Below are 25,417 nucleotides of genomic sequence, written 5' to 3' on the forward strand. Positions count from 1 at the left end.
GAGACGTGGTGTGATCATAACAACATACAGGAACTCAAGTCCTTCTGCTCACCTGACTTAGAATTCCTCACAATCAAATGTCGACCGCATTATCTACCAAGGGAATTCTCTTCGATTATAATCACAGCCGTATATATTCCCCCCAAGCAGACACATCGATGGCCCTGAACGAACTTTATTTGACTCTATGTAAACTGGAAACCACATATCCTGAGGCTGCATTCATTGTAGCTGGGGATTTTAACAAGGCTAATCTGAAAACAAGACTCCCTAAATTCTATCAGCATATCGATTGCGCAACCAGGGCTGGTAAAACCCTGGATCATTGTTATACTAACTTCCGCGACGCATATAAGGCCCTCCCCCGCCCTCCTTTCGGAAAAGCTGACCACGACTCCATTTTGTTGCTTCCAGCCTACAGACAGAAACTAAAACAAGAAGCTCCCGCGCTCAGGTCAGTTTAACGCTGGTCCGACCAATCTGATTCTATGCTTCAAGACTGCTTCGATCACGTGGATTGGGATATGTTCCGCATTGCGTCCAACAACAACATTGACGAATACGCTGATTCGGTGAGCGAGTTCATTAGAAAGTGCATCGGCGATGTCGTACCCACAACAACTATTAAAACATTCCCAAACCAGAAACCGTGGATTGATGGCAGCATTCGCGCGAAACTGAAAGCGCGAACCACTGCTTTTAACCACCGCGCTCAGGTCAGTTTAACGCTGGTCCGACCAATCTGATTCTACGCTTCAAGACTGCTTCGATCACGTGGATTGGGATATGTTCCGCATTGCGTCCAACAACAACATTGACGAATACGCTGATTCGGTGAGCGAGTTCATTAGAAAGTGCATCGGCGATGTCGTACCCACAACAACTATTAAAACATTCCCAAACCAGAAACCGTGGATTGATGGCAGCATTCGCGCGAAACTGAAAGCGCGAACCACTGCTTTTAACCAGGGCAAGGTGACCGGAAACATGACCGAATACAAACAGTGTAGCTATTCCCCCCGCAAGGCAATCAAACAAGCTAAGCGTCAGTATAGAGACAAAGTAGAGTTGCAATTCAATGGCTCAGACACAAGAGGTATGTGGCAGGGTCTAGAGTCAATCACGGATTACAAAAAGAAAACCAGCCCCGTCGCGGACCAGGATGTCCTGCTCCCAGAGAGACTAAATCATTTCTTTGCTCGCTTTGAAGACAATACAGTGCCACTGACACGGGCCGCTACCAAAACCTGCGGACTCTCCTTTACTGCAGCCGACGTGAGTAAAACATTTAAACGTGTTAACCCTCGCAAGGCTGCAGGCCCAGACGGCATCCCCAGCCGCGTCCTCAGAGCATGCGCAGACCAGCTGGCTGGTGTGTTTACGGACATATTCAATCAATCCTTATCCCAGTCTGCTGTTTCCACATGCTTCAAGAGGGCCACCATTGTTCCTGTTCCCAAGAAAGCTAAGGTAACTGAGCTAAACAACTACCGCCCCGTAGCACTCACTTCCGTCATCATGAAGTGCTTTGAGAGACTAGTCAAGGACCATATCACTTCCACCCTACCTGACACCCTAGACCCACTTCAATTTGCTTACCGCCCCAATAGGTCCACAGACGATGCAATCGCAACCACACTGCACACTGCCCTAACCCATCTGGACAAGAGGAATACCTATGTGAGAATGCTGTTCATCGACTACAGCTCAGCATTTAACACCATAGTACCCTCCAAACTCATCATCAAGCTCGAGACCCTGGGTCTCGACCACGCCCTGTGCAACTGAGTACTGGACTTCCTGACGGGCCGTCCCCAGGTGGTGAGGGTAGGTAACAACATCTCCACCCCGCTGATCCTCAACACTGGGGCCCCACAAGGGTGCGTTCTGAGCCCTCTCCTGTACTCCCTGTTCACCCACGACTGCTGGCCATGCACGCCTCCAACTCAATCATCAAGTTTGCGGACGACACTACAGTGTTAGGCTTGATTACCAACAACGACGAGACGGCCTACAGGGAGGAGTGCCCCGTACCGGAAGTAGAAGGGGTCCGGATATTGTAGCCCAGGAGTGGGCTTCGGTGGTAGCACAGGAGCCCTGGCCGGACTAGCTTCAGGCTAATTGGTGCTTGCTCCGGGATGGAAACGCTAGCCAGGAGTGGTCACCCGGGATTGCGGTTAGCTAGTTGCGAAGATCCAGATGAAAATGTTCAGAGTTTGCGGTAGGAATCCGGGGATATGGCGAGAAAAAAAAATAGGTCCTTTATGCTCTGGTTTGAGTCACGTTGTACGAAACTGGTGAGAGCTTCCCGAGCAAAAGGTTAGCTGATGACCCCTAGCAATGGTTTCCTGACTGATAGCTGGTAGGTAGTTAGCTGGCTAGCTTCAGTTGAGGGATTCCTGGTCCAAAGTAAATAGAAATACTTTAGAAAGAAAATAGATCCACGCTGCATTGGGTGAGGCGGGTTGCAGGAGAGTATTTAGAAGTTGAGGTTTAGGAAAATATTTTTAAAAGATATGCGAAGAAAAATTATATAAAAAGATATATACAAGGGACACGACAGGACAAAGACGTCTGACTGCTACGCCATCTTGGATTCAAGATGACCATACAGTACCATACAGATAACTCACTCAGTCCACATTACATAGAACGTGACTAAAACAAAATCACGGGGCAAAATGGGTCCCACACCAATGAAACATATTAGTCCTAAACAATATTTACAGGACAAATATCCCTACTTGAAAACCGACCTGGACTGGGTGTTTTGTAAATGGAATAAATGGAAAAACAAAGAAAAGTACAGATATCCGGTCACAGGAACATTTGATAAGACTAAGTGTGATGTTATAAGTGACATAGTCAAGGGATGGCAAGTAAGAAGAAGAGTAATAACTTCTTATGGCTGAAGGGGCAGTATTGAGTAACTTGGATGAAAGGTGCCCATATCAAACGGCCTGCTCCTCAGTCATAGTTCCTAATATTTGCATATTATTATTAGTATACAATCTAAAGTTTCTAAAACTGTTTGAATTATGTCTGTGAGATTAACATAACTCATATTGGCAGGCAAAATCCTGAGTTGAAATCAAAACAGGAAGTCAGAAATCTGAGCTTGTATGTATTCACCAGAGTCCCTAAAGAAATCCACTTGAGCTATTAATGATGTTGCACTGCCTAGGGGTTCCACTAGATGTCAACCATCAATAGAATGAGACTTCTATGATGTTGTGGGAGAGAATGAGAGCAGAATCAGTCAGGTGTCCATCAAGCAGCCATTTCCTGATCATGCTTTTTCTTCATGGAAGCCACTGACGTTCCATTGCTCACGAAGAGAACAAAGAATACTCCGGTTGGAACTTTATTGAAGCTATATGTTAAAAACATCCTAATGATTGATTCAGTACTTAGTTTGAAATGTTTCTTCGACCGGTAATATCACATTTTGAAGTTTTTGTCTGATATAAAGCTGACCATAATTAGCGTTTGGACATGTTTACCAAACGCGCTAACAATTGGACATAAATAACGGATTTTTTCGAACAAAACAAACATTTATTGTGGACCTGGGATTCCTGGTGTGCTTTCTGATGTACTTCATCAAAGGTAAGGGCATATTTATCATGTATTTTATTGTTTATGGTGACGCCATCTTTGCAGCTGTGGTATTTTATTTTTGAGCGCCGTCTCAGATTATAGCGGGCATTTCTTTTTCCGTAAAGTTTTTTTGAAATCTGACACAGCGGTTGCATTAAGGAGAGGTATATCTATAATTCAATGTGTATAACTTGTATTATCATCTATATTTATGACGAGTATTTATGTTGAAACGATGGGCTATGCAAAGTCACTTGATGTTTTTGCAACTAGTGAATCTAGTCGCCTCAATGTAAACTCAGATTTTTTGATATAAATATGAATTTAATCAAACAAAACATGCATGTATTGTGTAACATGAAGTCCTATGAGTGTCATCTGATGAAAATAATCGAAGTTTAGTGATTAATTTTATCTCTATTCTGGTTTTTGTGAAGCTATATTTAGCTGGAAAAAATGGCTATGCTTATTGTGGTTTTGTGGTGACCTAACATAATCGTTTGTAGTGCTTTCGCTGAAAAGCCTATTTGAAATCGGACACTTTGGTGGGATTAACAACAAGATTACCTTTAAAATGATATAAGACACATGAATGTCTGAGGAATGTTAATTATGAGATTTCTGTTGTTTTGAATTTGGCGCCCTGCACTTGGACTGGCTGTTGTCATATCGGTCCCGTTACCGGGACTGCAGCCATAAGGTTACCATACTGTCAGCCACTATATTGGGACTAATTCAGACTGAAGGACAGACGTTTTATGATCAAAGTCAGTTGAAACAGTTGAAGAGTCAATCGGTTACCGGAGCAAGGGAAAAGCAAGGGAAAAGGAGAGACCCAGGATGTGGTCCCCTTCACCCTACAGCTCCCCCACCTTATGAAGATAAAGAAGGAGGTGTGGAAGTGAGAGATGGTTTACACCCTTCAATAGTTACTGGTACAAAGGTAATTATTAAGGGGGAACAAATGAAAGAAGATGAAGAAGAGTGTGAGAGTCTACAAATGGAAAAAAATAATAGAATGAGATGGAGAAAAAAGTTTCAGTAATTGGCGAATTGCGGAATTCGGGTCCCCCGTGTCCTTGTCAACCCCTCTTGGAAACCCAGGCAAAGACAAAGACAGGAAGATTCCTGATTCCATGTGGCCAGCAGTTCATATAAGGGCAGTAGTGGACCCTGGGATCTGGAGAAGGACTGGGAAACAGGCAGTAAGAAAAATATATCATACAAACTAGTGAGAACTGCCAGACATATGATGGAAGAACAAAGTTTGGAACGAGTAAAAGAATACTGTGTTTTCAAAGAACAATGGAAAGACTTAAGGTGTAAAGTCCGCGAACACCGAAAAACAACAGAGGGAACTGCAGGATGACGATTCTGAGGAAAACAGGAGACAATATGACGAACTAAGAGAACGACTCATGGAAGAGGTAAGAATGGAGGGTGATATAGAAGAGAAAATGGAAAGAATGAAACTGGAAGAGGAAAAATGTAGAGGATATAGCGCAAGAAGTTTGGATGATGACCTAAAGGGCGTGTTCCCTCTAGTGTCCAAACAAGGCCTGGGGGGGGGGGGTCAAATGTATGCTGAATACAAATGCTGGGGTTTTGGAGATATTGCAATTGCTGCTAAATCCCTACCAAGAATGTCGAAAAGAGCCGAAGTCTGGATAAGAGAATTTGAAACAACGCACGGCCACCAGACCCTTTGCCTTGGAGATATGAAGGCAATTTTATCCCGGGTTCTCACCCATGGACAGTTCACTGATGTAATGATCCATTGTGGGTTAATGGCTCAACCCGCTGAGCTGGAGTTAAGCCAGTACACACAACAGCTATGGGACTGCTTGAGAGATATGTTCCCTACCATGCGAGACATGAGTAGAGTATCAGACTATACATTTGGACCCGACTCAGATTTCGGAGATTAGATAGATAACCTGAAACAGAAATGGCTTGAGGAGTTGGGAAAGCACCATGACCATTCTGAAGCCACCGAGAACTTGTTTTATGACAGAGCCTGCCGCAACCTCACAGAATATGTACAGACGCAAATGAGGGATGTCGTGGGCTGGGACAAAAAGGCAGGTAGGGAACGCAATGATTATATGAGACACCACTGCCAGAACTGGCTTCGTGATAAGAAAGCAGAGAAATCAAGAAAACAGGGGCTTGATGGTGCAGTAAAAAAGGCCCAATTGGCTCAATTGGAGAAGAGTAATACAGGAGGTGAGCCTGACATGGTGATGATGAGCACTCCTGCTCCTACAGTGCCCCCAAGTGGACATGTGCCGCAACCACAGCCCATAGTACCTTATGCACAATTTCCCCCTCAGACCTATGGGAACCCACAACCATGGGGCCCACCATCACCCAGAATGCCACCTATGCAATGCTGGGGTTGTGGACAATTTGGACACACGAGGAACCAATGTCCACAAAATCCTCAATATCAAGGATGGGCTACAACACCTGGAGTGAACCGAAGAAGGAGAGGACATTTCAGAGGAGGAAACAGAGGAGGATACCAACAACAAGGTGGATATCAGTAGCAACCCAAAATCTATGGAGCATCTCCCCAGCAGGCACAAGGAGGTTACCAGCCTGGTCCTGGCCACCAAGGAGGACGTGGAGGAAATCAACCACCGAGAGGGGGAAGAGGAGGTGTCTGGCCACAAGGAAATCAGAACACCTTTTCCTGACGATCAGCAAAAAAGAGGCCCAGACCCTTTCCTCCAGTGTCCCCAGTACATATTCGAAGATGGGAAAAAGGACCTGACCTCTCTGACACTGCCCTGACTGATGCTGACTTGGAGCTTTTCGTTGACGGTTCTGCATATATAGATCAAACTACAGGGAAGAAACATGCAGGGTTTGGTATTTTGACAATTGATAGAACCACTCACATGCAACAACCATTACCAGATACTTTCTCAGCTCAACAGGCTGAACTTTTGGCACTAACCACTGCCTGTAAAATGGGAGAAGGGAAAAGGGTTACAATTTTCTCTGATTCTGCATATGCAACAGGGGTTTGTCAAATCAAATCAAAGTTTATTTGTCACATGCGCCGAATACAACAGGTGTAGACTTTACAGTGAAATGCTTACTTACAGGCTCCAACCAATAGTGCAAAAAAGTTATTAGGTGAACAATAGGTAGGTAAAGAAATAAAACAACAGTAAAAAGACAGGCTATATACAGTAGCGAGGCTATAAAAGTAGCGAGGCTACATACAGACACCGGTTAGTCAGGCTGATTGAGGTAGTATGTACATGTAGATATGGTTAACTTTAGGACAGCTAAACTCTTGTCTTGAGACGAATGGATACTATTGTAACCATAAATGTTTTCTTGTGCCACAGACACAGTTGGATACGGGATATTTAAATACAGCAAGAAAACAAATGAAATATGCATTATCTAGTGTTGTGGAAATATTGGTCCAATAATATTTCTCAGATACCGGAACTTGTGAATTCAAATAGATTTTATTACAAAGTAACAAGCTGAGTTGATCAATGGAGCAACTAACTTTTCCAGTCTCAGCATACTCCTTTTATACAGTTTCATCCTTACATAACATACGTAGTTACTCCTCTATATGTAAATGATTAATACACTTTGGCATTTCGCCACCATTATCTTTTTGTCTCACTTCCGATTTATTTACGGCCATCTTAGATTATATTGTTTTATTTACGCCCATCTTAGATTATATAGGTGTCGTCACCATAGTACAAATACAAAATGTTCCTAAATCTGAAAAGATTTGGCATGGGTCCTCAGATCTTCAAAAGGTTCTACAGCTGCATCACTGCCTGGTATGGCAGGTATTTGCATTGTGTGCCCCCCGCTGCTGCTACTCTCTGTTTATCATATAGTCAATTTAACGATACATTCATGTACATACTACCTCAATTGGGCCGACCAACCAGTGCTCCCACTCATTGGATAACCGGGCTATCTGCATTGTGTCCCACCCACCACCCGCCAACCCCTCTTTTACACTACTGCTACTCTCTGTTCATCATATATGCATAGTCACTTTAAGAACAATGACAGCCTACCCCGGCCAAACCCTCCCCTAACCCAGACGACGCTGGGCGAATTATACGCCACCCTATGGGACTCCCGATTACGGCCAGTTGTGATAGCCCAGGATTGAACCAGGGTCTCTAGTGATGCCTCTAGAACTGAGATGCAGTGCCTTAGACCGCTGCGCCACTCAGGAGCCTCGGGAACCTATCAGAAAGTAGGTCACGTAGGTCCATACATTGCTCTCTTTGACATAAACTCCTTCTGTAGCGAACATCTACAATAACCATTAGACATAAGAGTTGGCGTTATCATACACAGTCTCAGGGATGGCTAGCTCTGGGAATTCCTTTGGCCTGTACAGAATAAGGTAAATCAGCTCTTTGCACCTTACTTGTGGAATAATCTCCAAACTTCTGTAAACATTGATGTTTTGGTGCCTCTAGGCTAATTCAGACTGCTGAATGAGGACCTATTACTACTTACTTACAAAACCTTTAAAGGAGTTCAACAAACCATTCAGTCATGGATGGATGTAAACACATTTACCTCATATTACTTGTTACAGAAGACTACTGTTGTACATTGAATTGCCATTCATCACTGTTACACCTCCTACATGTTTATAATCCACATAGTGTGAATAGTGGTTTACAAAAAGTTATTACCCCCCATGTACCTGAAATGACCTTTATGATCTTTCTTACCACTATTACTTTGGGGTTCTAATCCCCCTCTTTCAAAATCCCAACTGTGTTTTATTTAAAGCAATTTTATTCATATTTACAGATGGCATACAAGTTTGTTATTAAGGCACATGAAAGTTCACATGTTCCAGAAAATATTTCTGCCAAAAAACGAACTTTGATCAAAAAATGTTTACGTTCCTGCGAAGTAGTGACGCGCGACATATGCCGAGTTTCCTGAAACGAGTCACAAATGTGATAGGCTGAAGTTTCAGAAGGACAGGATGAGGCAAGTGGGATCCTTTCCACCCTGCTTTGGTGTGTGGGTGCATGTGTATGTGTGCACTCGTACACACCTGTTTTTAGGTGTGGATAAGTGACAGCATACATGTACTGGTTTGTATGTGATCTGTTGACTGTCTTTACTCCCCCTCACTGTAGAACTGACCACAATACAGAGAATCTGGTTGCAAGAGCAAAAATATAAATTTCCTTGACTCCCTACTGTATAGCCCATAACACCAATGGTTGGTTTCCCAGACCCAGATTAAGCCTACCACTGGAGTACAAATGTAACTTTTCCATTGAACATGCTTTTTAGTCCAGGACTAAGTATAAACTGTCTCTGGGAAACCGACCAAAAGAGGCTTGGTTAAGATGACAAGGTAGTTATATGGACTGAAAAAAAACATTTAGGGAAAATAGCACCTTGATCTTCACCAACGGCCTGAAAACGATGACTTAGATATCAGTACATAGTTTTACCATTATTGTGAATAATCAAAATCAAATAATGTAAAATACTAACAAAGACGAGGGAATGGTTGGTCTGCTTGCTTTTTTGTTTTACAGAGGAGAACATTTCAAACAGAGCCAAAAAGCATAGGATTTTGTATTTGCTGTACCTCACAAGACATGCCACAAGAGGTCTCTTCACAGTCCCCAAGTCCAGAACAGACTATGGAAGTGTCACGCCGTTTAAAGGAGTGGACCAAGGCGCAGCGTTTTGAGTGTACATACTTCTTTATTTAACGATGTCGCCAACAAAACAAGAAATATCCAAACCACACGTGAAGCCAACGTAGTGCATCCAGGCAACTAAACATGGACAAGACATGACACAAAAAAAACCTAGACAATACAAAAACTAAACAAACCACCCTTGTCACACCCTGACCAAACCAAATAATAAAGAAAGCAAATATAACTAAAGTCAGGGCGTGACAGGAAGGCACACAGCAATAAATAGAGTCATGACAACATGGAAGTCTATTCCACATCAAGTAACTCATGCAAGCAGTACAATTAGATTAAAAAAAACACCTTATGGAACAGCGGGGACTGTGAAGCAACACAAACATCGGCGCATACACACACGTACACATGGATTTTGTACTGTATATATGCGGTAGTGGTGGAGTAGGGGCTTGAGAGCACACAGTCTGAATGTATTGTAATGTTTTTAAAATGCTATAAACTGCCATATTTTTGCACAGCAGGAAATGCAAATGTATAGTGTATGTAGACTTCTAAAGTTTGTAATTTCCACTTTGAAACGTCAGACTAAACTAGCCCTAAAGAAAAATGTATAAACCCCTAAAAAGAATCCCAGACATTATAATCCACATAATAATTCACATTTCCAGATGCTGCAGGATAATTTTTATGCTGTAGCAATCTGGTTCAAATTAAGATCCTACATCTGTAAACTCACAAGATAAGGATGGTCAAACGAAGCGATTCTCCAATGTTAATTAACTGGATAATTTTGTTTCATGAAGGTTATGGTCACACACCATTTACAACTTAACTGCTACGCAGTCATTCGACTACAATGCTAGGATGTGTCTACACCACTGCACATTGAAGGGGGGACTCTGAAGTGCATGAGTAAATTGAAGTTAAACTGGGAACTTGGAAAATAACAGGTAAACATTGGGAAATGGGGACATTTTAAAAGCATTTAGGATATCTATATTTTTCAGTTTTGATGATCTGATGTTGACAATAACGTACCAGTATATGTTTAGCATTTACTGGCGGGGGGAAACTATTTTTTTTAAAGGGGAGTATGGCCGAACCCACCCAAAGCCCCCAAATAAAAATTCTAACACGGTAACCATTATTATGGACAGGCATGTAACAGAAACTAGGTGTCCATGTGTGATACAGTAGATCAGGACCATTTCTAGCATTTTGGGGGCCCTTAGCATTTTGGGGACCCTTAAGATTAGATTTGACCACCTCGAGGGAAAACATTTCAGTGGCCCCCTCATGGCAGGGGAGTGAAAAATGTGCAACTTTAAAGTTAATGTCATGCAATTCTACAAATTTTGCCATGGGGCGGAGAAAACTTTGAAGTTATTAAGCTAATTACCTCCAGTTCTACACATTTTGCCATGTGATGGCAGCCCCTTATGATGCTTATGCCTAGAAACGGTACTGCAGTAGATGTATTAGATAAGTATTTACAGCAACATGATGTGTGATAAATAAAGGACATCCTGAAAGAAAGAGTATTTCTGTGAGACATACAGAAAGCCAGTGGTGTAGTTTCAGTGTCTCTGCAGAAGACTGTACAACCCATCCGGCTGGGCTGAGGTTGCTGGTCTGTCGGGGATTGAGCTGTATACATGGTACGTATCAGACTAGAGAAAATAAACATACAGTTTAACTTCATTCCTTTAATTCTACAGTACTGCAAATGTCATGTAATTTAAAAGGATGTAACATCAATCTGAAACTGAGAGCCGTTCACAATCATCAAACACAGTGGGTGATTCTGAACTTACATTGTCGTTTTCAGATGACTTTCCATTTTCTTCAACAGGGCCTGTACAACACAGAGGGAGCCTGAGTTAGAGTTTCTGTGTATTTGTGTGTGTGTGTGCCCTTACACGTAAGTGTGGGTGTGGTTGTGTGTATTACTTTGCTGTGCTTAATGTCACTTCACACTTCTCTTCCTGTCTCAAACCACCTTGTAGACTTACAGCTCCGATCTCACACTTTCAAGATGCTCTGACAAACACCTTATTTATGTTTTAAGTTAGTACGTTTGACATTGAGTGACAAAGATTTATTGTGCTGAGTTTCCCAAATTCCAGTCCCAGGTCGGGAAAACCGGGACAGAAGACAATCTGATACAAACTCACCTGAGGGCAGTAACGTGGACGGTACAGTGGTGATGAGAGAATAGATCCCAGAATCCTTTAAGGCCAACATGCCTGCACAGCTCACAGCTCCCATCACCAAATCACCTACAACATAAACAAAATTAAAATGTAATGACAATTTGTGTTTGTACATGCATGTGTGTAGTTGTGTTAGTAGTGTGTGCAGTGTTTGGTGTATTTTGTTTGGACCGTACATTGGCTGTGATCATCCTGTCTGGCTGTAGGTCTGTACAACATAAAAGTATAAGAAGGTTGTGGTAAGAACATCTCATCATGGACAATACAGAACTCAAGGTTGATACAATCTGCATCATATTCACAAGGGAATTCTTACCTCTGAGAATTGTTCTTCTCTGAAAAACAAATTAGGCTAAATTTATTATATTCAATATAGCCTACCCTACATAATATGTCCAAAAGCAGTTGAAAGATTAATCCATGTCAATGGCACTTACATTAATATGACAAAGGAAAATGTTTGCAAATGATTTGTTTTGCAGAATCAGAAGTACTCACTGGTCCTCCTCCAGAGATAGACAGCTGTCAATCCCATCAGGAACACGCCCACTCCAGAAGCCACACCCACTGCTCCCTGCCATAATCTCACAGCTGTTTCTGTTTGGTGACATTGGGAAGGACATTAGCTTGTATTCAGAGGGTCAATACTACATCTCAAAAGATGATTGGTAGTTGGTCTCACTGGGGTGTTTGGGGTCAAAGTAGAACTAACAGTCGAACCTGCTGGGAAGCAATACAAGACAAGGTAATTGTGTATCTGATTACACAAGAATAAAGGTATTCATCATTTAGTTAGAAAACAACACAACTCAGTCAACAGAAAAATGACATGTTCACAACATTATAATGTGGCACATTATTGTTAAAACCCAGACCTTAGACTGAATGTACAACTGGAAACAGTATTTGCAAAGACGGTCCCTCAGAGGACCAATACACCTGTTGTAGGACTCACTGTCATGCTAAAGAGACAAAGTAGGACCAGGGTCTTTTATACTGCTATAAGGAGCTCTGCTATAAAATAACAGCAGCGCTAGGTCTGTTGCAGTGACCGCATTACAGCAACACCGGCGGTCACGGATCATGAAGATAGTCAAACTCCACGTGACCGTTTAGTCACTTTAATTAGGCTTCTCCAAGCTCTGATGCTGCTGATGGTCATTAGTAGCCTACCAAATAGCACTCTATTGTCCCTCTAATCACTCTGACATCAAAGCAAATGTAATCAAAAATCTAATCAAACACTTCATGAGAGCCCATGTGCTCATGTTGCGCAACATTTCTATAGGCTATGCAATTGCGGGAGAAAACAGAGTGATGGCCGCTAATAAAAAGAGGAGGATCCCATCAGCTTTCTATAGGCTAGGCCTACTATATTTATTACTTAACTTTCCTAATAATTATTACATTGCTTATATTTACAACGTGAGTATAGCCTACCTGGCTGACATGAAAATAAACCACGGGGGAAAGCGTCCTCCGTTCACTATTTAAGTGCATAGATGACATTTGTTTTTTTCCCGCTGCCCCTGTTTTGAGGCAGTTGCATGATAATGGTTCATTCTAAATCAAAACAAATGTCACACATATATTGTTTACTATACTGTATGTAAAGACAAGGTTAAATCAAGAATAGTCTGATGGGTGACAATATTAGCCTATCACTTGTGAATTATATATTATCACTTGTGAACGATGCCCAGCATAAGAAAGAATGCCTTTTTTTTGTGACTTGTTTGAATCATAGTCGCTCATCTCATGTAGCCTAGCCCATAGGCCTATATGTTTTAATAAGGTTTGTATCACATCTAAAGTGGCCAAATAACTTCTTAAAATTGCTTAAAATGTAAAGCCTAACTGGAAGTTTGGGGAAGCTCATTTTCACCATAAAAATGCAGGTTAAAATAAAAGCATTAGATGCATAATTACATTTGCGGTCACTTTTGATAATGGTGTTTTCCACTAATGGAGCATTCCCACTTACAGCCTACTACCATGTATCCACTGTTGTTGTATTCATTTGGGATCTATCGCATCCCACAACTGTCCCAGACTATGTCTGGAATATTTATTTATCGCACAGAATAGAATAGGTCGATTTTTGTACTACGGGGGATAGTAGATTGACATGGGCTAGTGCTTTGCTGTTCGTTAGGCCTACTCATCTTGTTGGCTGACGACAGTTTTGGACAGTTCTTCTAATATCTTAAATAGGCACCTCAGAATTGGGTAAAGGCGCAAACAGTTGCGTCCCTGTTGTGTCTGTCTTAACTTGTAGCCTGTGAGAAAGACCCTATAATGTGACAGAGATCCGTATGAGTGAGAGAGCTTTGGATTGGCAGCACACTCAGGGAGAAGGGCGCAACGCAGCACTCCGGGCCGCAAAAGGCATGGATTTTTTTAGACTGCATTACGGCAACATAGGGGATGCCGCCATGAAATTCGAGGCATTATCAAGTGCTTGTCAAATTGTGAATGAGAGACTATTGGAGTGTGTACAGCCTGTGTAAAAAACAAAGCAGAGCTCATGCCTTTCAAGCAACGTTTTTCAAATCATCATAAGAGTTTCATCATGCAGCCTTGCAATGTATTAAAAATCAAAGCATGTAGCCCAAAATTTATAGAACAACTATAGTTACATTAATAACTTTAAATGAAGCATATAGGAGTACTTATTTATTTGTTAAGTGCTCAACACAGAATAGCCGAGCCCACACTTGCTCAAATCCTTTGAGAAAATATTTATATTAAATGTTTTTACTTTGTACAATTGTATTCTTCATACTATAAATTAATATAAAATAATACCACAGAACTATTAGCAAATCTTGTCTGCTAAATGAACAAGTGCAGCCCACAGCCATTCCGCAAAGCCAAATAAAAACGGATGTGTTGCCTACCTGCTGGAAAGGGTTTAGTTGTTGGATCCCTAATGTGAACCTCCACCAGATCTAAAAACATTTTTGGGATTGAAATGTGGTATATAGTTTGTGGGTCAGAATGAATATAGTCATAATAAGAAGATGCTAAAATCAAAGTGAGTCAGATCATGAAGACCTGCAGCCCTGATAGATTTGTGTAGATAATGACTCATGTGCCAAGCTGTACCCATCACTGCGTGGAGAGAGAGAGTTTGGTCCTGAGCTCACTCTGTAGTCACAGCTCACCTCTTTACTCCTCACTGACTGTAGACGACTGATCAGATCACTATGTTTTGGAGTGAATTGACAGAACTGCTGTCCGGATGCTGAGGTGGATTTTCTCTTCTTGATCTTTGCTGTGAAGGATGGCTGACTCTCCTCTCCAACATACAGGTTACAGGTGGTGTCAGGACTGACGGATCCACGAATCAAACAGATGATGGTGAAGTCCTCATCAAAATGGACTGTAATGTCTGGTTTTAGATCTGTTAGGAAAGGACAGAGACTCCTTGTTGCATCAATCTCTTTGAATGTAATGTATGTCACAATTGACACTCTACTAAACTAGATCCTGCCATTCTCTTTATAGTAACTAACAGCATGTCTTATTTGATATCATGCATATTTATGAGTGCCATTTAATCAGGTGTGCTGTGTGTTTACAACGATTGCCTTTCACTTAATTCCTTACATTCTCACGTGTGAAATCAAATTGAATAGCAAAGACTATTTTGCTTGGATCTATGGTGTGGGAGATGATGGAGTGTGTCACTTCTCATTTAATTATGAATTCATTTTCAATGTTTAAGTACTCATAGATATTGTAGCACTTGATATACTTTAAAAACAAAACAATTAAGTCACTTTTGTCTGTTACATGATAACAGTGCATCTACAATTATGTAGTTTAGGTTAACAAGATAACTTTGATTGATTGATGGTACTATTATTTAGTAAAAATAAACTACAAATAATTCCAGTTTTAAAGTGACCTTGGTAATGACCTTGGGCTTCGATGTATTGGACGGTGTCTGGAAATAACAAAATAGGTCTTGATCAGGAAAATGTGCCATTCTAAATAATAAATAAACATGAGACAGGAACACTTTGTAGAAGTTGGTGAAGTATCATATACTACACTAGATCCATGGGCATGTTATCAAGCAGTAGTCATTCTGATCTGAACAAAATATAACGATACAGAAAAATACATCAATAAGATGATCAATGGAATAAGACACAATTATTACAGCCATGAGATTCAGAAATATATAAAGAATTCCTGAAGTAAAATATTAAAAGAGGAGAGAGAATCCTGTAGCACTAACATATGATGGAACTTGGAATGGAGGAATAACTCACCGAAAAGGAGGATGACCAAAAACAGATGACCAGCCATATCAGGGATGAATAACGCCATTTGTCAGACATCTACAGACTGTTAGTCTGACTTCACAGAAGATGGTGACTGTGTCAGAGAGGGTTGTTTGAATAGAGAAGTAGATGTGGAGCTTGTTCACAGGAAAACCACAGATAGCAGAAACCAGTCTAATACGGAAAGTGTGGCTAACATTCAGAATAATTTATAGTTATTTTTGGTGTCTGTCGCTGTTTGTCTTTAACAGCTGATATTTTGCATCACTAGATGGCTTCAATTACATTTTCAAAACCAACAAACTAGCTGTCTGAGTAAAAGATTTGTCTTAGACTTTTTAGTTTCATGTGTTTGACAGCTGTATTTGTTTTAGTGGTTGAGTTTTACTAATCGCTCCTTGTAATTTCAGACAATCTCAGTTTACCCAGAACTAAAGTGTCACGGCATTCATCGGAAGAAGAAGAGGAATCGTCAGACCAAAATGCAGCGGGGTACGTATTCATCTTTATTCGCTTAACTGACTCAACACTGAATACAAAATAACAAAAAGAATAGCCGAAACAGTTCTGCAAGGTGCAACCAACACTAAACAGAAAATAACCACCCACAACTAACAGTGGGAAAACAGGCTACCTAAGTATGGTTCTCAATCAAAGACAACGAAAGATAGCTGTCCCTGATTAAGAACCATACCCGGCCAAAACATAGAAATACCAACCCTAGACATACAAACATAGAATGCCCACCCACATCACACCCTGACCAAAGAAAAAATTGAAACATACAAAGCAATCTACGGTCAGGGCGTGACATAAAGTCTTGTGTAATTGGCCAGATTCTTTATTCATGTACTGAGTCCATATGTGTTAAGAGAAGAGAACCGAACGAGGATCAGAACCGGAACGAGGAGCTCGACCCTTTGTCTTTGCAAGTTGAAGGCAAGTCTTTGGGCCAAATGTCACCTCCCCTTTTTCTGCTTACATACAGTCAGATTAATTTATGGATACCATTTTTGTCCCTGCGTGCAGATTGAAGTAATTTGATAACTAGCATTACAACAAACAGTATGAAAAAGTGGCCATACAGGAACATGGTAAAATGGCACAACAGTACATTGTTTACAAACATTCAGATAGTCTTCTTACCCTGAATTGTGACTGTAGAAGGCTCACTGTATATGTATCTAACCTGCTAACCTTTAGCACTGTACTGACAATGTATTTTGACCTCAGCAGGTTAACTGTGACCTGTTCATCTGAGCAGCTGAGCTCCTGTGAGTGTATGTCTACAGGGTAAAGGTAGTGTAAATTCACTCTTCCTACTGTGTAGAAGAAACACTGAGCTACAGAGACAGATGGAGGAGTCTGACAGCTCTGCTGAACTGAGTCTCTCTCTCAGATGACTGAAGGACACGCTGTCAGACTAGGCTGAGGAAGGTCTGTGAGATCAGAGGAAAATTATTTTTCACAATACGGCAATGTGTTAAATCTCCAATATTATCTAAGTCTTATGTTCCCTTAATCAATATCATTGTACCCACAAACAGAGACAGTGAATAACATCGCCATATTAAGTTAACTAGCCTTTTACTAAACAGATGAAAGTGACTGACTAAAATATTGTTAGCACATTTCATTTAATGGGGAAACTAAAATAGTTCAAATGGAAAAACTACTGTAAAACTAAAGTGTGTAGACATCTCACTAACCTTGAGCTTGGAGAGACCAAACAGCATCTAGCAATGACAAAAAGTCAAACGAGCGTCTTACTCATTCTGGGAGAAAAAAATGTCTTTGTCTTCTGTTGTCCATTTACATTTATACAGATGCAGTATATTAGTAAAATGGAGACTGTTCATTCGCAGTAACTACTCAGTCACACAGTACATCATGACTTACATTCCACATGCTGATCAATTAATTGTTTTATATACAGTACCATGAATGCACATTTCAAATCAAATCAAATCAAATCAAATTTTATTAGTCACATACACATGGTTAGCAGATGTTAATGCGAGTGTAGCGAAATGCTTGTGCTTCTAGTTCCGACAATGCAGTAATAACCAACAGTAATCTAACCTAACAATTCCACACTACTACCTTACACACACACACAAGTGTAAAGGGATAAAGAATATGTACATAAAGATATATGGATGAGTGGTGGTACAGAACGGCATGGCAGATGCAGTAGATGGTATAGAGTACGGTATATACATATGAGATGAGTACTGTAGGGTATGTAAACATAAAGTGGCATAGTTTAAAGTGGCTAGTGGTACATGTATTGCATAAAGATGGCAAGATGCAGTAGATGATATAGAGTACAGTATATATACATATGAGATGGGTAATGTAGGGTATGTAAACATTGTATTAAGTGGCATTGCTTAAAGTGGCTAGTGGTACATTTTTACATAATTTCCATCAATTCCCATTTTTAAAGTGGCTGGAGTTGAGTCAGTATGTTGGCAGCGGCCGCTAAATGTTAGTGGTGGCTGTTTAACAGTCTGATGGCCTTGAGATAGAAGCTGTTTTTCAGTCTCTCGGTCCCTGCTTTGATGCACCTGTACTGACCTCGCCTTCTGGATGATAGCGGGGTGAACAGGCAGTGGCTTGGGTGGTTGTTGTCCTTGATGATCTTTATGGCCTTCCTGTGACATCGGGTGGTGTAGGTGTCCTGGAGGGCAGGTAGTTTGCCCCTGGTGATGCGTTCTGCAGACCTCACTACCCTCTGGAGAGCCTTACGGTTGTGGGCGGAGCAGTTGCCGTACCAGGCGGTGATACAGCCCGACAGGATGCTCTCGATTGTGCATCTGTAGAAGTTTGTGAGTGCTTTTGGTGACAAGCCGAATTTCTTCAGCCTCCTGAGGTTGAAGAGGCGCTGCTGCGCCTTCTTCACAACGCTGTCTGTGTGGGTGGACCAGTTCAGTTTGTCCGTGATGTGTACACCGAGGAACTTAAAACTTTCCACCTTCTCCACTACTGACCCGTCGATGTGGATAGGGGGGTGCTCCCTCTGCTGTTTCCTGAAGTCCACAATCATCTCCTTTGTTTTGTTGACGTTGAGTATGAGGTTATTTTCCTGACACCACACTCCGAGGGCCCTCACCTGTACAGCATGGTCAACCAACCGGCAGGTCAGTTTTCTTAGGTGACGAGAGGTGGCTATAATACTGTAGGAGAGGTATCATAGCTATGATACATAGTGAAAGTATGCATTTGTTCTCAGTTCTTCATGTGTAGTTTATAACCAGACATACAGTCTATTTACATAGAGACCAGCCAGCATACAAGTCTGAAAGAAAGTCACCTTTATTGAATGAATATAAACAAGCTGGCCAACACTCAATAGTAATATTCTGATGCAGCATATACAATAGCAAACGTCCGGGGCAGTGGAGACAGCCTCCTACAGTAGGTTTTAAACACAGTATCCATTCTGAACAGAACATTCTCTCTTTCTCTCGGGGGGTTTCCTACAACAGTGTTCTGATTCTCTCTCACTATTTCTTTATCTCTTACACATACACATGCGCGCACACACACACCTAAAGTACACATACACACGTATGCATGCGCACACACACACCTACAGTACACACACACACAAACATATGCATGCACACACACACACACACTTCTTTTCACATATTTACACCAGCAACACCCCAAAAATATGCCGCCTCTCTCATAACACTGCACAGGCTGTCTACTAGGGGGAAACGATAGGTGAGAAGACGCACACCACTCTCAAACACAACTTCACACTGTCATGATGCAGAGGCAATTAATGTATGAGGACTGGAGCATCATGGGAAATAAGCGCATGTTCACACAAGTAATCATTCAGCATGCTGGACACACATTTAACTTGTTCCTAAATCTTTACTGTACAGCAGAAAACATTTACTATTACAAATAGTACAGTCCCAAACTGACATATTCAATAAGCCAAACTGATGTTTTAAAAATCCATTAAGAATAACTTAAATACAAAAACTTAACGCCATTGTTAAGTAAAGAACATTTTAAAAATCTGCCATTGGTCACAGTGTTTTGTTTCATCCAAAGGTTTGCATTTCAACATCATACAATAAATCAAATGCAACTTATACATGACAAAGAAAGTGAATCTGTCAGCCTGTATTAGGCTTCTCATACTCTGAATCAGAAGGTCTTTAACTCTATCGATTGCTATTGGGGATGTCTGTTGGCCTTCAACTCCTGGGTCGTGTTCAATAGGCACCAAACAGAAGAAAAATGGACTGAAACTGGGAAGAAATGCTCATTCTCATTTTCCTTTGCAAATATCTACAGACAACAAAAATAATGACTGAAAAACTATTCTGAATGTTCCTCTGCAACATTAGCCACATTTTACATATGAGACTGGTTTCTGCGCTCTGTGGTTTTCCTGTGAACAAGCTCCACATCTACTTCTCTATTCAAACAACCCTCTCTGACACAGTCACCATCTTCTGTGAAGTCAGACTAACAGTCTGTAGACGTCTGATAAATGGCGTTATTCATCCCTGATATGGCTGGTCATCTGTTTCTGGTCATCCTCCGTTTGGGTGAGTTATTCCTCCATTCCAAGTTCCATCATCTGTTAGTGCTACAGGATTCTCTCTCCTCTTTTAATATTTTTCTTCAGGAACTATTTATATATTTCTGAATCTCATGGCTGTAATAATTGTGTCTTATTCCATTGATCATCTTTATGATGTATTTCTATCATTATTTTGTTCAGATCAGAATGACTACTGCTTGATAACATGCCCATGGATCCATTGTAGTATATGACACCAACTTGTGCAAAGTGTTCCTGTCTCTCATGTTTATTAATTTTTTACAATGGCACATTTTCCTGATCAAGACCTATTTTGTTATTTCCAGACACCTTCCAATACACCGAAGCCCAAGGTCATTACCCAGGTCATTGTGTTTTAAACTGGAATTATTTACCTTTTTTTTTGTCTAACTATTTTTACTAAATAATTTTACCATCAATTAATCAAAGTTATCGTGTTAACCTTAACTACATTATTGAAGATGCACTGTTATCATCTAAGAGACAGCAGTGACTTCATTGTTTTACTTTTTCAAACGTATATCAAGTGGTACAATAACTATGAGTACTTAAACATTGAAAATTAATTTATAATTAAATGAAAAGGGACCATCATCCCTCTGATCTCACAGACTTTCCTCCTCCCAGTCTGACAGTCAGCTCTGCAGTCATCAACGAGAGAGACTCAGTTCAGCTGAGTTGTGAGACGCCTCCATCTCTCCATGTGTCTCAATGTTACTTCTACATAGAGGGGGGGAAGAATCTTCCAGACTCATCCTGTACTCATACACTCACAGGAACAGAGCTGTTCAAGAGGGCAGATCCAACATTTCCAGATGTTGTCAAATTGACGTGTTACTACGCTGCATGGAAGTCTCACACATCTCCTTTAGTTACCCTGTCTCAGTTACTGTTCATGGTAAGTAGGTGGTTTATAAAATCATACACTTATAATACAATATAACACACTATAATATAATAGTATAATATAGTACATCTATACTATAAAACACCATAATACATTGTTATACCATATTTTTTATGATCTTCTTGGAAATGTGATCTATAATGTTGTGTTTCCTTAACATCTTCATTTCACATAATGATAGAATTTACTGTACTTTGTACAAACATAAATACTGACACAGTTTTATTTATGGGTTTTCCATACTGTTCGTATGTATGGGTTACCTGGAATGTTTTTTAAATGCAACTTTCAAAGAGGCACTATTCTCCTGATCTCCTGATCTCACAGACCCACCTCCTCCCAGGCTGACAGTCAGCTCTACAGTCATCAGAGAGAGAGACTCAGTTCAGCTGAACTGTCAGACTCTTCCATCTGTCACTATGTCTCAGTGTTACTTCTACATAGAGGGGAGATGTTTTAATCTGCCAGACTCATCCTGTACTCAGACACTCACAGGAACTGAGCTGCTCAAGAGGGCAGATCAAACATTTCCAGCTGTGGTCAAAATTACGTGTTACTATGCTGTAGGGAGGTCTCACACATCTCCTTTTAGTCACCCTGTCTCAGTCACTCTTCAGGGTAAGTAGGTGGTTTATAAAATCATACACTTATAATACAATATAATACCTTATAATATAATAGTATAACATAGTATAATATAGTATAAAACACCATAATACACTGTTATACCATATTTATTATGATCTCCCTGAAAATGAAATCTTATAATGTCGTATTTACTAAACATCATTTCACATAATGAAAGGATTTACTGTACTTTGTACAAACATAAATACTGACACAGTCAAACATTTTATTTATGGATTTTCAATACTGTTTGTATGTATGGATTACCTGGAATGTTTTTTAAATGCAACGTTCAAAGATACACATGTATATGTTTCTACACCATAGAGACTCACTATCCATCAAGGTAGAGTGACACTGCTTCTGTCACTATTGGTGACATTTTGCCGCTGTTCCGGCGGCAAAATGGGGTGGGGGAGGTGCAACTCAATATTTAAGGAAGCTGTTCCTAATGTTTGGTATACTCAGTGTATATCCCTAAATCAATGAAGTAGCATTTTACTGAATTCTACAGTACATATATCATAAAGATATCCCTCTCTGGATCCCTCTCCTCTCTCTCCATCAGAGCCACCTTATTTCCTGTGGCGTCACATCCTCACTGTGTTGGTTCTACTGGCTACCTGTGGAGTAATTATACACTATGTCATCTCCCATCAATGCCCTGAAGGTCAGTTTACATGTCAATCACTTCCTATAAGCCAGTAGGAAATTGTAATGTGTAGATTGTAATGTATGATGATTTGGGCTGTAGCAAGGCTAAGTAAAATAGTAAATCAATGTGATTTGTGTACATGTCGTTTAAGCTAAAGGTGTATGTGAATATGACATGTACACAGTACATCTGTCTTTTCAGCTGTTACAAAGAGAAGCAGGAGGGTGGACCAGAACAATGAAGACTTTTCCTTGACAGTGTGCTAAATCACTGTGCATTACCTACCTTTAGAAATTGAGTGCATGATAGTGTTGCTAGGCAAGATGAAAACGTAATATACAAAGTGTACATACATACATTGACTGTACTAAACATTAAGAACACCCTCCCCACAGTTTGAAGTAAGTTACTAACTAGCGTTATGGACTACAAGGTGTTGAAAGCGTTCCACAGGGATGCTGACTCCAAGGCTTCCCACAGTTGTGTCAAGTTGGATGGCTGTCCTTTGGGTGGTGGACCATTCTTGATACACATGTGAAACTGTTGAGCATGAAAAACCCAGCAGCGTTGCAGTTCTTCACACAAACAGGCCTGTCACCTACTATCATACTCCGCTCAAAGGCACGTAAATATTTTGTCTGTCCCAATCGATGTCTCAATTGTCTCAAGGCTTAAAAATCCCTCTTTAATCTGTCTCCTCCCCTTCATCTACAATGCTTGAAGTGGATTTAACAAGTGACATCAATAAGGGATCATAGCTTTCACCTGAATTCACCTGGTCAGTCTTTGTCATGGAAAGAGCAGGTGTTCATAATGTTTTGTTTTGTACACATATACATACATACATTTGCACACATACATTTTTGTTTAACACCGTTTTCCTACCTTTTCTATAATCTTTGTTGAAATTGACTGCATGATAGTGTTGAAGGCAAGTTGCACACAGCAATGTTAATTATTAAAGCTTTTCAAATAACAGTTTGTCTCAGGGATCTTTATTATTTACAAATAATATGTAATAGTCTGTTTAGCCTGGGTGCCAGTCTGTTTCTACTCTCTTGACAACTCCATGTTTACACAATTTCATAAGGAGTTGGCAAGAGAGCATTAAAAGACTGGCACCCAGGCTATTGTCTGATTGGTGTTAATGTCAATAATACATTTCCTACATACAGTTGAAGTCAGAAGTTTACATACACTTAGGTTGGAGTCATTAAAACTAGTTTTAAACCACTCCACACATTTCTTGTTAACAAACTAAAGTTTTGGCAAGTCGGTTAGGACATCTACTTTTTCCAACAATTGTTTACAGACAGATTATTTCACTTATAATTCACTATATCACAATTCCAGTGGGTCAAAAGTTTACATACACTAAGTTGACTATGCCTTTAAACAGCTTGGAAAATTCCAGAAAATTATGTCATGGCTTCAGAAGCTTCTCATAGGCTAATTGACATCGTTTGAGTCAATTGGAGGTGTACCTGTGGATGTATTTCAAGGCCTACCTTCAACCTCATTGCCTCATTGGGAAAATCAAAAGAAATCAGCCAAGACCTCACAAAAAATAATTGTAGACCTCCACAGACCTCCACATTCTTGGGAGCATTTTCCAAATGCCTGAAGGTACCATATTAATCTGTACAAACAATAGTACGGAAGTATAAACACCATGGGACCACGCAGCCGTCAAACTGCTCAGGAAGGAGACGCGTTCTGTCTCCTAGAGATGAACGTACTTTGGTGCGAAAAGTGCAAATTAATACCATAAGGGGTTTAATGACTGGGGAGTTTTCCAGGATAAAAAGAAACAGAATGGAGCAAAACACAGGCAAAGTCCTAGAAGAAAACTGGTTCAGTCTGCTTCCACCAGACACTGGTAGATGAATTCACCTTTCAGCAGGACAATAAGCTAAAACACAAGGCCAAATATAAATTAGAGTTGACACCTAGACGACAGTGAATGTTCCTGAGTGGCAGGGTTAAAGTTTGGTCTTAAATCTTCTTGAAAATCTATGGCAAGGCCTGAAAATGTCTAGCAATGTCTAGCAATGATCAACAACCAATTTGACAAAGCTTGAAAAATAATTAAAATAACAAATGGGCAAATGTTGCACAATCCAGGTGTGGAAAACTCAAGCCAGGTGCACACACATTACACGATTTTAGACCCGATTAAACTGTCCCAGACAAATTATTGAGATCGGAGACAATATCGCCATGTCGTTGTCTAATCGGGGCACGCATCCGTCACTGAGGCTCGTTTAGTGTAAGTGGGTATGATGAGGGCTACTGATCTTGTCTTTGAGCAGTCCCAGAGGTCCCAATATTTTATCGGCACAAAATCTGCAATGCTCTTGTAGTGTGAGCTGTGCAACGACAAGTTTTAGAACGGTGATGAGCAATAACCAATGCTTTGATGCACCTGTATTGACCTCGCCTTCTGGATGATAGCGGTGTGAACAGGCAGTGGCTCTGTTGGCTATTGTCCTTGATGATCTTTTTGGCCTTCCTGTGACATCGGGTGCTGTAGGTGTCATGGAGGAAAATATGAATTTGCTTATAGAAATTAAAATATAAACAAAACAATTTTTCTGGTAAATGTGTGCTTTCATGTTGCTAATTAGATTTTCGCAGGGGCACGGACATTGACTCTAGGGGGTTAAAGATACATATTTTTGCTTAGAGTATTATTATATTGTTGATTGATTGATTGTCTTTCCAAATCTCTCAACTGTAGTATTTGTAGCGTTAATTTAAAATGAATGTTGTGATCTTTCAGCCATTCCTGAACTTGTAACCAGGAACGGGCTACCTGGGGGCA

At 40.7% G+C, this 25,417-nt stretch overlaps 1 protein-coding gene and 1 long non-coding RNA gene across 3 annotated transcripts in view; both read right to left on the minus strand.

Annotated features, from left to right (window-relative positions):
* Window positions 1–10,557: 10,557 nt before the first annotated feature.
* The window catches only part of LOC139564394 (mucin-3A-like), a 74,363-nt gene continuing 59,503 nt past the window's right edge, over window positions 10,558–25,417 (minus strand). For both annotated transcript variants that reach the window (XM_071383895.1, XM_071383888.1), the window contains exons 9-14: window positions 12,011–12,109; window positions 11,829–11,847; window positions 11,689–11,720; window positions 11,474–11,578; window positions 11,114–11,154; window positions 10,558–10,969 (exon numbers count right to left, since the gene is read on the minus strand). In XM_071383895.1, coding sequence (XP_071239996.1) covers window positions 10,877–10,969; window positions 11,114–11,154; window positions 11,474–11,578; window positions 11,689–11,720; window positions 11,829–11,847; window positions 12,011–12,109 — 389 coding nt within the window. In that variant the 3' untranslated portion in view covers window positions 10,558–10,876. The remainder of the gene's footprint in view (window positions 10,970–11,113; window positions 11,155–11,473; window positions 11,579–11,688; window positions 11,721–11,828; window positions 11,848–12,010; window positions 12,110–25,417) is intronic.
* LOC139551066 (uncharacterized) lies at window positions 14,611–15,974 on the minus strand. The gene is made up of 3 exons (XR_011670192.1): window positions 15,796–15,974; window positions 15,426–15,464; window positions 14,611–14,918 (listed from the first exon to the last, which is right to left on the minus strand). It is a non-coding gene; the product is annotated as an uncharacterized lncRNA (long non-coding RNA).

The sequence above is a fragment of the Salvelinus alpinus genome, chromosome 2 (assembly GCF_045679555.1).
Source record: "Salvelinus alpinus chromosome 2, SLU_Salpinus.1, whole genome shotgun sequence".
In the NCBI taxonomy this organism is placed as follows: domain Eukaryota; kingdom Metazoa; phylum Chordata; class Actinopteri; order Salmoniformes; family Salmonidae; genus Salvelinus; species Salvelinus alpinus.